The sequence below is a fragment of the Aotus nancymaae genome, unplaced genomic scaffold (assembly GCF_030222135.1).
Source record: "Aotus nancymaae isolate 86718 unplaced genomic scaffold, 86718_ANA_hifiasm-v0.15.2.pri h1tg000079l, whole genome shotgun sequence".
Lineage (NCBI taxonomy): Eukaryota > Metazoa > Chordata > Mammalia > Primates > Aotidae > Aotus > Aotus nancymaae.
In genome coordinates, this window is record NW_026988494.1 from 17714195 (window position 1) to 17727731 (window position 13537).

Here is a 13537-nt window from a genome sequence, read left to right on the forward strand (position 1 = left end):
TGGTTTCTGGGAGTCTGCAAGCATGGTAACAGCCTTGGTGTTGGTGGCCACCTTGCTTCCAGCAGCCTCGATGAGACCCCGTGGTATTTAATATGGAACGTTGCTACCACTGTTCCCTGTACTTCATAGGAGGCCCTGGTGTTGATTCTCTTTTGCTGCTGTTGGCTCAGTTCTTGGTCTTCTCTTCATGGGGATAAAGTACATGATTCTCCTTCACTTCTTCTCCACTCTCTCTCCCCATGTTGCATGGGTGTGCATAGTGTGTGTGTGAGAGCATGTGCATGTGCCTCTTCCCCTTCTCACACACACATATCTTTTACTATTATTGCCCTTCAGATTGGATCCACTCAGGGTACAGACCAAGGACTGACTCCTCTAAGCTGAGTCTTAGCCCTCGGTCTCTACCTTAGCTGAGTCTAAGGCTGGCATTCACCACCCCTGAAGAGCTAATCCACACTGATGCCCCATCTCACCCTCAGGCATCACCCTGTTGAACCCATCACCTGGGAATGAATCCAACACAGCAGTGTTGTGACTGGCATCTTGCTGCAATCTAGGACCGGCCCAAGCCCGGCCATCTCCTTGCCAGGGACATGTGTCACTCCACTTTTATGTGATGTTTTTCAATACTGCCTAGTTATAGGAGGCCCTGCAGGGAAAAGTCTGTCAGAACTTAGAGGAGATTTCTCTGCAGAATGAAGTGTGGACATGTATCTACTTGGTAGTCCTTTGTGGTGTGGTACTGAGCACAACTGATCCACCTTTCTAGAAAAGTTGGTTTTAGAAAAACTCTTCAAGAAACTCCCAAGATAGCAAACATGAAGAGCCCCAAAGTGTATAAACATGATTCAAGGACTGGGAAGAAAAACCCTGTAATTAAACAGAAGTGCTATAAAAAGCTCCTCCCTCACTCACCCTGATTAAAGAGGGCATGTAATTTCACGGTGAAGCAGACAGAATATCCAGAATGCCTGGGCAGTACTCAAGTAGGAAAAGACATGTGCATGCCCCATTAGGCTCCCTGAAATGTACCTTAAGGAAGCACGCTTAAGGAGGTACACTGCATGCAGAAATGTGGTTCTGTGTATCTCCATTTTCAACTTCTCTTACCAGACTGGAGCTTTCCTCACCTCCTTGTTAACACTTTATTCTTCACTTGCACCTCCTTCTGTCCATCATTTCCTGGGTGTCATCCTTGACACCCTTACTCTCGCCCCTTCCAACACCCCAGGTATATACTCCTTGCCTGTGTTTCTCCTATTTAAAGAAATTGTTCAGCTATCTGTGCTCTTCAAGTGCTCTTTCTGTCTTTTGGCCCTATGGAACAGAGCCGGGAATGTAGTGGACACTCAGTAAATACTTGCTGAACCAAGGACGGAATCCTTTCTTCTTCACAGTCAACATACTGACTTGTCGGCACCAGTTCTCACCATCCCTTCCATCTCACCTTTGTAGCCTGTCCCTACCTGTGTCCCTCAAATGAGTCTCTCTGAAGTCCAAGGCTGCCTGACCGCTTCCTCAGTCTGCACCATCCTCCCCTTCATCTCAGCAGGGAGGACTTAACACTGCCCTGTCCCTTTCCTCTGTCAGCGACATGGCAGGATCTTCTCCCTTTAATATGGAACGTTGCTACCACTGTTCCCTGTACTTCATAGGAGGCCCTGGTGTTGATTCTCTGGTCTCCTCTACTGTGGTTATTTGGGGAATCAGAATCCTCCATGTTTTTCATTTGTTTATTGTTAATCGGGACTCTCTCTTCCCTCCCCTTTCTTCTGCCCTCGGAATAAAGCGCTGGCTTTTCCAAGGTTCTCTTCCTGGCTTCATTCTCTCTATCAGCTAATCTATACCAGTGCCTTCAATAACGACATCTATAGAGCCATTCCCAAGTCTACACGGCCAATCTCAGCCTCACTTCTGGACTCCAATTCTCTAGATTCCAGATGTCCATTGAATGTCCTCATATGGATTTCTAGTAAAAACAAAAATAATGTAGTCTACACTTCCAGAACAGCTTTTTTTTTATTATTCCTTAAGCACATTAATTTTCTTGTCACTATTTGTGCCTGTCACCTGCTGTGCTCCTAGTTAGTGAGTTTCAGGATTCTGACATCATCTTTGAGTCCTTCCTTGAATCCAGGAGCCTGAACCTGGCTATATTCTTGAACAATGTCTTTTCCTATGCCTGCTCTGTGTAAGACTTGACTGCCTCACTCCTGGTCTTTTCACCCCTAGTCTCTCCCCATTCTTTCCCCAAATGCTGACTGAACACCCACCACATACCACCCTGGTCCATCCTACACACTGATGTGCACAGCAGAGTTTCCTTAATCACTTTCTGATCCTAGCACCACCTGCTCAGAATATTCATGTGTTCTTCACTGGCTACTCAGATAAAGGATGTGGAACTAATACATTCTGAGCATTTGTCATCTAGCAGGCCTGTGAGGTACGACTTTCTTACCTCTATTTATTATAGAAGGAACTCAGGCTTGGAGACATAAATTGATGTATGCATGGTCTCATAACCTGCCAGGGGTAAAACTGGGATTTTACTATAGCTTTCTGGCTTAACCACAGTACAGGGCCTAAATTCAGTCCCTTAGCCAGGTGTGTGGGACCCTGTGCCATGTGGCCCTCTGCTCCCCTGTGTGTGGTCAGCCTGTGCCACACACATGCAGGTGACTTCTGGCACCCCTCTTGGCCCTGGTGGTGATTCCCTTCTCTGTTCTTTGGCCACGCTGTTCTTTGCATGCAATGCCAAACCCACCCTCACTCTCTGTCTAAATTACATTTCCATCCTTCCATACTCAGTACAAAGAACTTGTCTTATTTCTCCTCTGTCTTTCCAGAGCAATCTCTCCATCTCTTGCATCCTCAGTGGACTTAGTAGAAAATCCACTGTGGTTATAATGTAGGCTGCCCTGGCTCTCCAGGGGGTTAGTTCCTTTATCTAAGCATTCCCGTAGCATCCTTTAGCAACCCTCCCCACTACTTTTCCAAGTTCTAATACTTTCATAATTAGTTAAATATCCGTGTCTGCTTCCCACAACTAGAATGTTAGTGTCCTGCAGACAGGGACTGGGCTGTCTTGTCCTAAGTGTTTACCTGTGTGATATGGCTTGGTTCTGTGTGCCCACCCACATCTCAGCTTGAACTGTACTCTCATAATTCCCACATGTTGTGGGAGGGACCTGGTAGAGATAATTGAATCATGGGGATAGTTTCCTCCATGCTGTTCTTGTGATAGAGAATAAGTCTCATGAGATCTGAAGGTTTTATCAGGGTTTTCCACTTTTGCATCTTCCTCACTCTGTTTGCCTGCTGCCGTCCATGTAAGACATTACTTGCTCCTCCTTGCCTTCTGCTGTAATCATGAGGCTTCTCCAGTCATGGAACTTTAAGTCCAATTAAACCTCTTTCTTTTGTGAATTGCTCAATCTTGGGTATGTCTTTATCAGCAATGTGAAAATGAACTAATACACTATGTCTACTTCAGTGCCTGACACATAGTAGATATATGATGAAAATTCATTAAGTAAGTCATCTAATGTCTTGCTCCTTCTCTTGTAGACTCTAGGTTACTTGCAGGGAATGGGCACATCTCTTTCATCCTGTATCACCTGCAGCATGTAGCTCTACATCTTGCTAATAGCAAAAACTCATTTTCTGCCTTGTAAAATGAACTACAATGAAACCCTTGAGGGTCATTCCTCATCTGCAGTGAAGCAGAGGGTATCTCAGATAACACATTGTACTAGAACAACTTCCCCCTCCTCATAGAGCTTCAGGGAGTTCCACGGAACCACTTGAAGCTCCTCCAGTATCCCTGCTCTCTGACCTCATTGAAGAGCTCTTGGAAGTAAGGAGTCAGCACAGAGACCATTGTCAGTGCCACTCTGTCAAGAGCCTGTTTCTCAGAATCTTGCTAACTCTGATATTTCACATCTCATTCTCTGTCTTCTTGCCAAGAGTCACTATTTCTGTATGGTCACCATGTTCTCTCTGTTCCCTCCTTTAAAGTTTTCTCAGCTCTGCTCCTCTACTTTGCTCTCTTCTCTGTGTTTAGCTTTGAAGCCTCAACTGTTCACATGCAGTACTAGGATTTTTCTCCCCACCTGCAGCAATGCCCCCTTTTCCTAAGAGTTTTCACCCCTGCCTGCAGCCCGTGGCCTCTCTGGAGGCTGTTCTGGGCTTTCGTAGCTGAGCTGCTGGAATCCCTCTGCTCTTCCTCTTTCTTCCCCTGGCACAATGCCACCTGCCATCCTTTCTGGGCATCTTCTTCCTGCTGTCAAAAAAAAATACCAACAGAGAGCTACTTAGGTGAAGGCTGAGACTGACATAATAAAAATATTATTAGTTGCCCTGAGAGAGTATAATAAAGGGAGTTTTATGAGGTATGACAGCTTTCTAAACTTAATGAACCATCTGGCATTACCTCAAACAGAGAAGGAGCTTGCCAAGAGTTCGTACTGCTGCCCAGCCCCATTGGGCACAGTGGTATTGATCTTCCCCTCCTTACCTGGAGGCCACATTTGCTGTTTCTCCACTGGTATAAACAGTAAACTGGAATCATTTGGTAGTGCAGACTCTGAGTCTGTTTCATCTGCCCAATGTCTCTATTTAGAACTTGATTATACTGCAGAGTGTCCATCGTACCAACAAGGGTAGAAAGGGTCAAAAGAAAGCATGAGCTTGGCTTTGAGCAGCCTGCTTTGGTAATGTATCCCAAGGCCACAGCAAGAAAGTCAACAATACACTGGACAGAAGACACCTTAATTGGAAACCTCCTTTGACTTAGTGTAAGAGGACAAGACACAGTCTCAGTGTGGATGTCTCACTCATCAAACAGGGCCCAGCACACGCACCAGCCAGGTGCCCTGTTCCACGCAGTCAGCAGCACTGCTGGTTTGGGGTCTTGACTAGAGGTCCAGCCTTGGCCCACAGTCACCCTGGGTAGGTCTGGCAGACTCAGGGATGGTCTCTGTTGGCCCCTCCTAGGTACTCTCGTCCTGCCCCCCAGTTTAAGGGAGCATGACCCATGTGGCTGCATTTCAGGAGCACTAGGGTGTAATCTAACCTGGGAGGCCAATTGTAAACAAGGGTTATTTAAGTAGCTTCACCAAGTATCATACTACCTGGCCGTATTATCTTCTCACAGGTTGGTGTGAATCTCAGAGGCAGCCATATAAGTAAATAATAGGCTAGCAATGATAGCAGTTAACCTCTATTGAACTCCTATTATGTGGCAGGTACTAGGGGAAGTACTTGGCATGGTAGCCTGCCTACTCACAGCAACCCTAGGTAGTAGATATTGGTATTCCCATTTTGCAGATGAAGAAATTGAGTCTAAAGAGCTTAATCTGTCCAAGTCACATAGCTTGTAAGTGGCAGGGCTAGGATTTGAACTCATGCTGGTCTAAATCTAAAATGCCTCCTTATCTGAGGTGGGAGGATTGCTTGAAGCCAGAAGTTTGAGACCATCCTGAGCAACAAAGCAAAACCCCATCTCTACAAAAAATTTAAAAAATTAGCTGGAATTGGTAGTGCATGCCTGTAGTCCTAGCTACTTGGGAGCCTGAAGTGGGATGATTGCTTGAGCCCCAGAGTTCAAGGCTGCAGGGAGCTATGATCTCACCACTGTACTCCAGCCTGAGTGACAGAGCAAGACGCCATTTCTAAAGGAAAATAATAAAGAAAGCCGGGCGCGGTGGCTCACCTATAATCCCAGCACTTTGGGAGGCCAAGGCGGGTGGATCATGAGGTCAAGAGATCTAGACCATCCTGGTCAACAAGGTGAAACCCCGTCTCTACTAAAAAATACAAAAATTAGCTGGGCATGGTGGCGCATGCCTGTAGTCCCAGCTACCCGGGAGGCTGAGGCAGGAGAATTGCTTGAACCCAGGAGGCAGAGGTTGCGGTGAGCCGAGATCGTGCCATTGCACTCCAGCCTGGGTAACAAGAGCAAAACTCCGTCTCAAAAAAAAAAAAAAAAAAAAAAAAATAATAATAATAATAAATACAAATAAAATAAAATAATAAAACCTGCTTTCTGTTCACCAATGAATCCTGTAAACATAGTATAAATGCCACACCCTTGAGCAGCTGTAAAATTCTGGGTTACAGGGAGATTGTTAGATTTAAGAAATTATGGTGTGAGGTGCTAGCTCTGTTACCCTAAAGGATAATGCAAACAATGAATGCTTTCCTCCCATTTCAATTTCTTCATTTATAAAATGTTTTTTGCATGTGCAACAAAGATATCCCTAATATTTGTGAAACAAATATTTTCAGTGAAGCTGCCTCTCACTGCCACCACTACCATTGCTACCTACAAATGTTCTTGAGCAGTCGGAAGTTCTTTGCCTTATCTAATACATATATATATATATATTTTCAAAGACTCTAAATACTTTAGTGATGGGAAACAGTAATCTACAACTGAAGATATTTGTTCAATCTGAATTTTTTGTTTGTTTGTTTGCAGAGAATGGCAAATCTGTTCATTGGAAGCTGGGAGCAGATAAGGAAGTCTGGGTCTGGGTGATGGGCGAACACCACCTAGATAAACCCTATGACGTGCTCTGTAATGAAATTATTGCTGAGAGGGCCCAGCTGAAAGAAGAACAGGAGGCAGAAGAGCTCAGGTATGAGATCCTCAAACCAACATTGCAAACATACCTCTTGCTCACAGTATCAGGTGGGAGAGTGGGGTTGGGTTGGAGGGTCACAAAAGTCATTTTGGATCTCTTCGGAAGGTTGATTTAGACTGTTGGTCTAAAGACCTCTTGGATCTCTTTAGAAGGGTGATTTAGACTTTTGGTCTAAAGTCTTTGATAGCACCAAAGACCTCATGAAGGTCAAATCAGCTGCTTCATTCCCCCACTTGTCATTCCAGCTTTGGTCTGTATGAGTGTGTGAGTTTCCCAGTGATCATCTGTGTCTGTACTAGAATCATGTTAGAGCAATGCAGGCCGATGCAGCTGAGTATCAGGAATATATGTGAGAAATGCAGTGACTCTGCAAGCTTCAGGCCTTCCAAGGAGATCACTTAGATCCAGGCAGCTGGATAATCAGGTTTTTTAAGTGCCTACACTGTGCAAGGCACTGGGAATTCAAAGAGGAACAGGAAACTTCCAGTCTAGCGGGAGAAGTAGGCAGATGCTGTGCCCAGTGCAGGCTGTGATTTGTGCTATCACTAAGGTATAAACAGAGAGTTTACCAAGCATAGATGGGAACCTCTCATACTGATTGGTGAAATCTGAACCAGACCTTGAAAGGAGTGGTTTTCCAGCTACAGAAGCCCAGGAAAGAGTGCAGGCAGAGGGCTTAACCAAGACCCCTAGACTTGATTACGGATGGTTCTTGGGGGAATGACGAGGTCTTCTGAGCATCTGCAATACACTTGGGAAACTGCTTTGAAGGCCAGATTTAGGAGTTTGGACCATGTTCTGTGGACAGTGAGGCTTTTCAATAGGGAAGTGATATCAACTGGAGATGTAGGAAGATAACTTGGAGGGAAACTGAGGCAGGTGATGGTGCTCCTCTGCTGGGTACCTGGTGTGCTATGGGTGTCCTCCTCTGGCTCTGGGCAGTGATGTTGACAGCCTTACTCTGAGATGGAGAAGTGGAAATTGGGACAGATATGAGGACCTCAGTTCAGTTCCCAAGGGTAAGGGACGCAAAGCAGGCTCTGTGGCACAATGGATGGTGCATTGGACTTTCAGGGTCTGGGAATGTTCCCCACTAGTGCCTGTAACTTTAAAACTATCAGTGGATTTATGAACATAAAGGAATTCTTTAATGATTGATCAGAAGGAGATGGTGTTCTAACAGGTTAACTTCTAAACCAGGAGTTGGGCAGACCCGGGTTCAGATCTTGGCTGTCTTACTATGTGGTCTTGGATGAATTATAAAATTTCTTGGAGCTCCTATAACAAAATGAGGATGACAATGTCTTCCTCATAGCATTGTGTTGAGGATGAATTTGATGTCTTTACATTAGGCCCAGCGTGTTAGAAGCACTCAGTAAGTGGTGTCTGTTGCTTTTTTCCCACATGATGTGAATGTCGACATCTGCTTTGGAAAAGCTCTTCCAGTTGAAGAATGTTTTTTGAGAATTTCACTTTTGCCTTTCTTCAGAAAATCTCACACTGAAGAATTCACCAACAGCTTGAAAACAAAATCACCCTACCATGATCTGCAGACTCCAGATAACCAGCAGACTAAGAACATCGGCAAGAAACTGGCAGAAAAGGAGGATTTGGGGGAAGGATCTAGCCCAGCACCAACTCTGGAAGAAGAGAAAATCCAAGTGAGTCCTTCCTATCTATAGATGTGTGGAATTTCAGCATGGGGGAGGAAAAGCTATTGAGGCCACTGAGATGAATGTGGCTGAGTGTCAGGATCCTACACTGGCTTTCTTGGGAGAAACGCCTCCTAACTTTAAGATCCTCCTGCTCATTTCACTTTGGGGGATTTAGCCTCTCTGCTACTTCATGGAAAAATAAAGCACCCCCTATTTCGTGAGACTGAAAGTACCAAGCAAGAATGCTAGGAATGCAGTTTGGCATTTTTTTTTTCTTTTTTTCTGAGATGGAGTTTCACTCCGTCCCCCAGGCTGGAGTGAATGGTGCCATCTCAGCTCACTGCAACCTCCTCCTCCCGAGTTCAAGAAGTTCTCCTGCCTCAGCCTCCTGAGTAGCTAGGATTACAGGTGTGCACCACCGTGACGGACTAATTTTTGTATTTTTAATAGAGACGGGGATTCACCATGTTGGCCAGGATGTTCTCAATCTCTTGACCTCGTGATCTGCCTGCCTTAGCCTCCCAAAGTGCTGGGATTACACATGTGCCACTACGCCCGGCTGCAATTTGGCATTTTAAGATATTTTCAAGTTCTCCTCAATGCCGCCCCATTATATGTCTTCTGTTACAGCAGTGGTTGGCAAACATTTTCGCTAAAGTGCAATGTAGTACATGGTTCAGGCTTTATGAGCCATGAAGTCTTTGTCACAGCAATACACAAATGAATGAGCATGGCTGTGTTCTAATAAAACTTTAAGGACAGGGAGAGGGGCAGATTTGGCCTGTTCATGATTTAGATTATGTTCTACTGAGTCTTTGCCTTTTTGTTGAGGACTCTAAACATCAGCCTGTTTGCCTTCACAGGCTCTACCTGTGATTGTGGGGACAGTTATTTCCCCAACATTATAGAAATCTTATACTCAGAACCGGTATGAATTCTCTTATGGTTCAACTGGTTTAAAAAGCTCAAACATAATTTCCTGCTTGGATTATAGTTTGAGAGAACAATAAAAACATATTATGAAGTACCTTATTCTGCCAGGAATTTAATGACACTGGAATTAACAGGGATTTGCAGTTGTTTGATCTCTTTTCCTGTCTCCAGCCCTGTAACAGTGGCTGTGTGTGCTTTTGACTTCTTCAAGGCTATCAGATGGGGACACAGATACCTCCTGCCTCCTTCTAGGGCCTACTGAGACTCTGAAAACTAACATGATCAGGGGTTATTCCACAGCAAAGCACACTGCTGAGTGTCTCACGTAATCCTCACAATAACGTGAACTAAAGACATTTGTCCATTTTACAGGTGGGGAAACTGAGGCTAGGTGTGGTTAAGCAACCTGCCCAAGGTCTTATTCAAACCCAAGTCTGCAGGACCCCCAAGCTACTCCTTAAATATTCACTACTAACTTCTTAACTAGTAACTCTCATATTTGGTTGTGTCATTAATACGAGGGCCGTGAAGAAGCTTTTTATGAAGAGCTACGAAGATGAGGCTCAAAATATTTAAGAAGAGAAAATTCTAAATTTGGTTTTCATCCCAGGGTCAGCCCTGGGCACGTGCCACACATCCTCGATGAGGCCTCCATGCTTCCCCAGGTGTGCTTTGCACTTAGTATGTGCAATACCAAACTCCAACACAGCTCCCTTTCCCACACTCCTAAAACCGTGAAAAACAGCAACAACAAGAAAACTCCTTCCAGAAAATTAAGTATGCAGCTGAGTGTAGTTGTTCACCATTGTAATCTCAGTGCTTTTGGAGGCCAAGGCAGGAGGATCACTTTTGAGGCCAACGGTTCCAGACAAGCAAGCTTGGGCACAATCCTGTAGAGATGGTGAGACCTTGTTTCTAAAATAAATTAAAAAAAAAAATTAGCCAAGGATGGTGGGGCATGTTTGTAGTCATATCAACTCAGGAGGCTGAGGCAGGAGGATCACTTGAACCCAAGAATTTGAGGCTGCAATAAGCCCCGATTACACCACTGTACTCTAGCCTTGGCAACTGAGTGAAACCCTGACTCTTGAAAAAAAAGTATTAAATATATGTGCTTATCTTTGCACTTGAATTACAGTACTCTTTTGACATTTTTTTCAAAAGTAGGACAAAATATTAAAAGTAGAAATTAAGATAGATACCTTTCTTTAACCAGCTCATAAATATAATAGGGAGAGTAGCACTGTTCATTCCTTAGTGCCTGCTAAACTGTCATATGGAAAGAGATGCGGGCAGGGGAGAAAGAGACATTTAGATACAAGGAATATGGAAATAAATGGGTGACAGGCTTTTATATTTCTGCTTTTTATCTTTCCTGGTGTCAGAGAAGATGCTGTTAGGGTCTCCTGTGATATTTGCTGAAGTTCACTCTGACAGCAGGCTACACAGGGAGGCAGCTGATCTTCATAGGTAGTGTGAGTCTTTAAAGAGCTCGTCTGCTACCTCTTAGACAATTGACTTGATGGTACCTTTATATTTTATTGTAAGCTCTGTATATGTCATTGTAGTGGCCTGAATATTTATCCCCCCAAATTCATGTCCACCTAGAACCTCAGAATGTGAGCTTATTTGGAAATAGATCTTTGCAGATATAATTAAAGGATCTCAAGATAAGATCACAGCCTGGATTGAGTGGACTCTAAATCCCATGACAGGTATCTTTATAAGAGGAGAACCAAGGGAAATATGAGAGAGAGTGTACTATTCTCTTTTCATGCTGCTGATAAAGACATACCTGAGACTGGGCAATTTACAAAATAAAGACGTTTAATAGACTTATAGGTCCACATGGCTGGAGAGGCCTCACAATCATGGTGGAAGGTGAAAGGCACGTCTCAAACGGCAGCAGACAAGAGAAGAGAGCTTGTGCAGTGAAACTCCCATTTTTAAAACCATCAGATCTTATGACACCCACCCACTATCACAAGAACACCATGATACCCGCCCCCATGATTCAACCACCTCCCACCAGCTTCTTCTCAAGATGAGATTTGAGTGGGGGCACAGCCAAACCATATCAGACAGAAACACAGGGAAGAAGGCCAAGTAAAGAAAGAGGCAGAAAGCAGAGTTATGCTACCACAAGATGGGGCCCATTAGAAGCCGGAAGAGGGAGCACAGCCCTACCCCAGCCTTGATTTCTGATTCTGGCCTCCAGAACTGTGAGGGAGTAAATATCTGTTGTTTTAAGCCACCAAGTTTATGGCCATTCATGGCAGCAGCCCTGGGTACTGAATGCAGTTCACTACCATAGACTTTCTCAGAAATGTTTCATTATGCTACCCTAATTATTAAATAATTATTAAAATGGAGACACAACCGTTTTAGAGAGACTGACACACTATCTGGAAAACCAGAAATATTTTGAATCCTGCATCCTTCACCTCTTCGTGCTGTAGCTTTTAGCTCTTGAGTTTCTCCCTCTATAAAAAGGGGATAAACAATCTGTCTGTTAGGCAGAATAATGGCAAAGATATCCACACTTAGATCTCAACCAATTCTCCTGCCTTAGTCTCTCTAGTAGCTGGCACTGGAGGCATAGCCACCACCCCTAGCTGATTTTAACAATTTTTTTGTAGTGATGAGTTCTCGCTGTGTTGCCCAGGCTGGTCTTAAACTCCTGGCCTCATGTGATTCTCCCACCTCAGCCACCCAAAGTGTTGGGTTTACAGGCATAAGCCACTGCACCTGGCCCCTATACATTTTTCTCAAATATGGAGACACACGTTACTTTACATGAAGCAGGGGACTCTGCCCCTGGGACTGAGGTTAAGAATCTTGAGATGGAAGATTATCCTTGTTTATCCAGGCAGGCTCAGCCTAATCCCATGAGTCCTTAAAGCAGAGACTCTTTCCTGGTTGAGGTCAGAGGGAGATGTGGCTATAGGATAATGGTCAGAGGCATGTGATATTCCTGGCTTTGATGATGGAGGAAGAGACATGCATGAAGCAAGGAACGCAGGCAGCTTTTAGGAGCAGGAAGAGGCAAGGAATTACATTCTCCTTGAGTCTATGGAAGGCATGCAGCTCTGTTGACACCTTGATGCTGGCCCAGAGTTGGGTCTCTGACCTACCAAAATGGACCATAATTTGTGTCATTCAAAAGTACTGAGTTGATTATAATTTGTTGTAGCAGCAATGGAAAACCAATACAATCTGGTAGGATTTTGTGATGAGTAAGTGAGATATTATATTAGTCAGGGTTCTCTAGAGGACAGGACTAATAGGATAGATGCTTATATGGAGGGGAGTTTATTAAGGAGTATTGACTCACACTGTCACAAGGTGAAGTCCCACAATAGATCATCTGCAAGCCGAGGAGAAAGGAAGCCAGTCCAAGTTCCAAAACTTCAGAGGTAGGGAGACCGACAGTGCAGCCTTCAGTCTGTGGCTGAAGGCCTGAGAGTCCTTGGCAAACCACTAGTGTTAAGTCCAAAAGCTGAAAACCTGGAGTCTGATGTTTGAGGTCAGGAAGCCTCCAGCACAGGAGAGAGACGGAGGCTGGAAGACTCATCCAGTCTAGTCCTTCCACGTTCTTCTGCCAGCTTTTATCCTAGCTGTGCTGGCAGCTGATTAGGTGGTGCCTACCCAGATTGAGGGTGCGTCTGGCTTTCCCAGTCCACTGACTCAAATGTTAATCTCCTTTGGCAACACCCTCACGGATGCACCCAGGAACAATGCTTTGCATCCTTCAATCCAATCAAGTTGACACTCAGTATTAACCATCATGGGTATTAAATACAGAGCACTAATTTCAGTGCCTCCAAACTCGTATCAGCTATTTAGTTAGCTCACTTTCCTCTTCCCTATAAATTTTCTTTTTTTCTTTTTGAGGCAGGGTCTCATTCTCACTCAGGCTGGTGTGTAGTGGTGCAATTATAGCTCACTGCAGTCTTGAACTCCTGGGCTCAAGCATCCTCCTGCCCCAGCCTCTCTAGTAGCTGGGACTACAGGTTCAGCCACCACCCCCAGCTAATTTTAACAAATTTTTTTTTTTTTTTTTTTTTTGCAGTGATGGGGTCCTGATGTGTTGCCCAGGCTGGTCTTAAACTCCTGGCCTCAAATGATCCTTCCACCTCAGCCGCCCAAAGTGCTGGGATTACAGGTGTAAGCTACTGCGCCTGGCCCCTATGTATTTTATCAGCTTAAATATATAGACAGTGAAGAGAGGATCCCAAGGTTGATTGACTTACTCATAACATATTTTTAGTACCCAATAGGTGCTAAGTATTGAGGTTA

At 44.6% G+C, this 13537-nt stretch overlaps 1 protein-coding gene across 2 annotated transcripts in view; it reads left to right on the forward strand.

Annotated features, from left to right (window-relative positions):
* The window catches only part of SH2D4A (SH2 domain containing 4A), an 81967-nt gene that overhangs the window by 13685 nt on the left and 54745 nt on the right, over positions 1–13537 (forward strand). For both annotated transcript variants that reach the window (XM_012435257.2, XM_012435254.2), the window contains exons 3-4: positions 6485–6644; positions 8140–8311. In XM_012435257.2, coding sequence (XP_012290680.2) covers positions 6485–6644; positions 8140–8311 — 332 coding nt within the window. The remainder of the gene's footprint in view (positions 1–6484; positions 6645–8139; positions 8312–13537) is intronic.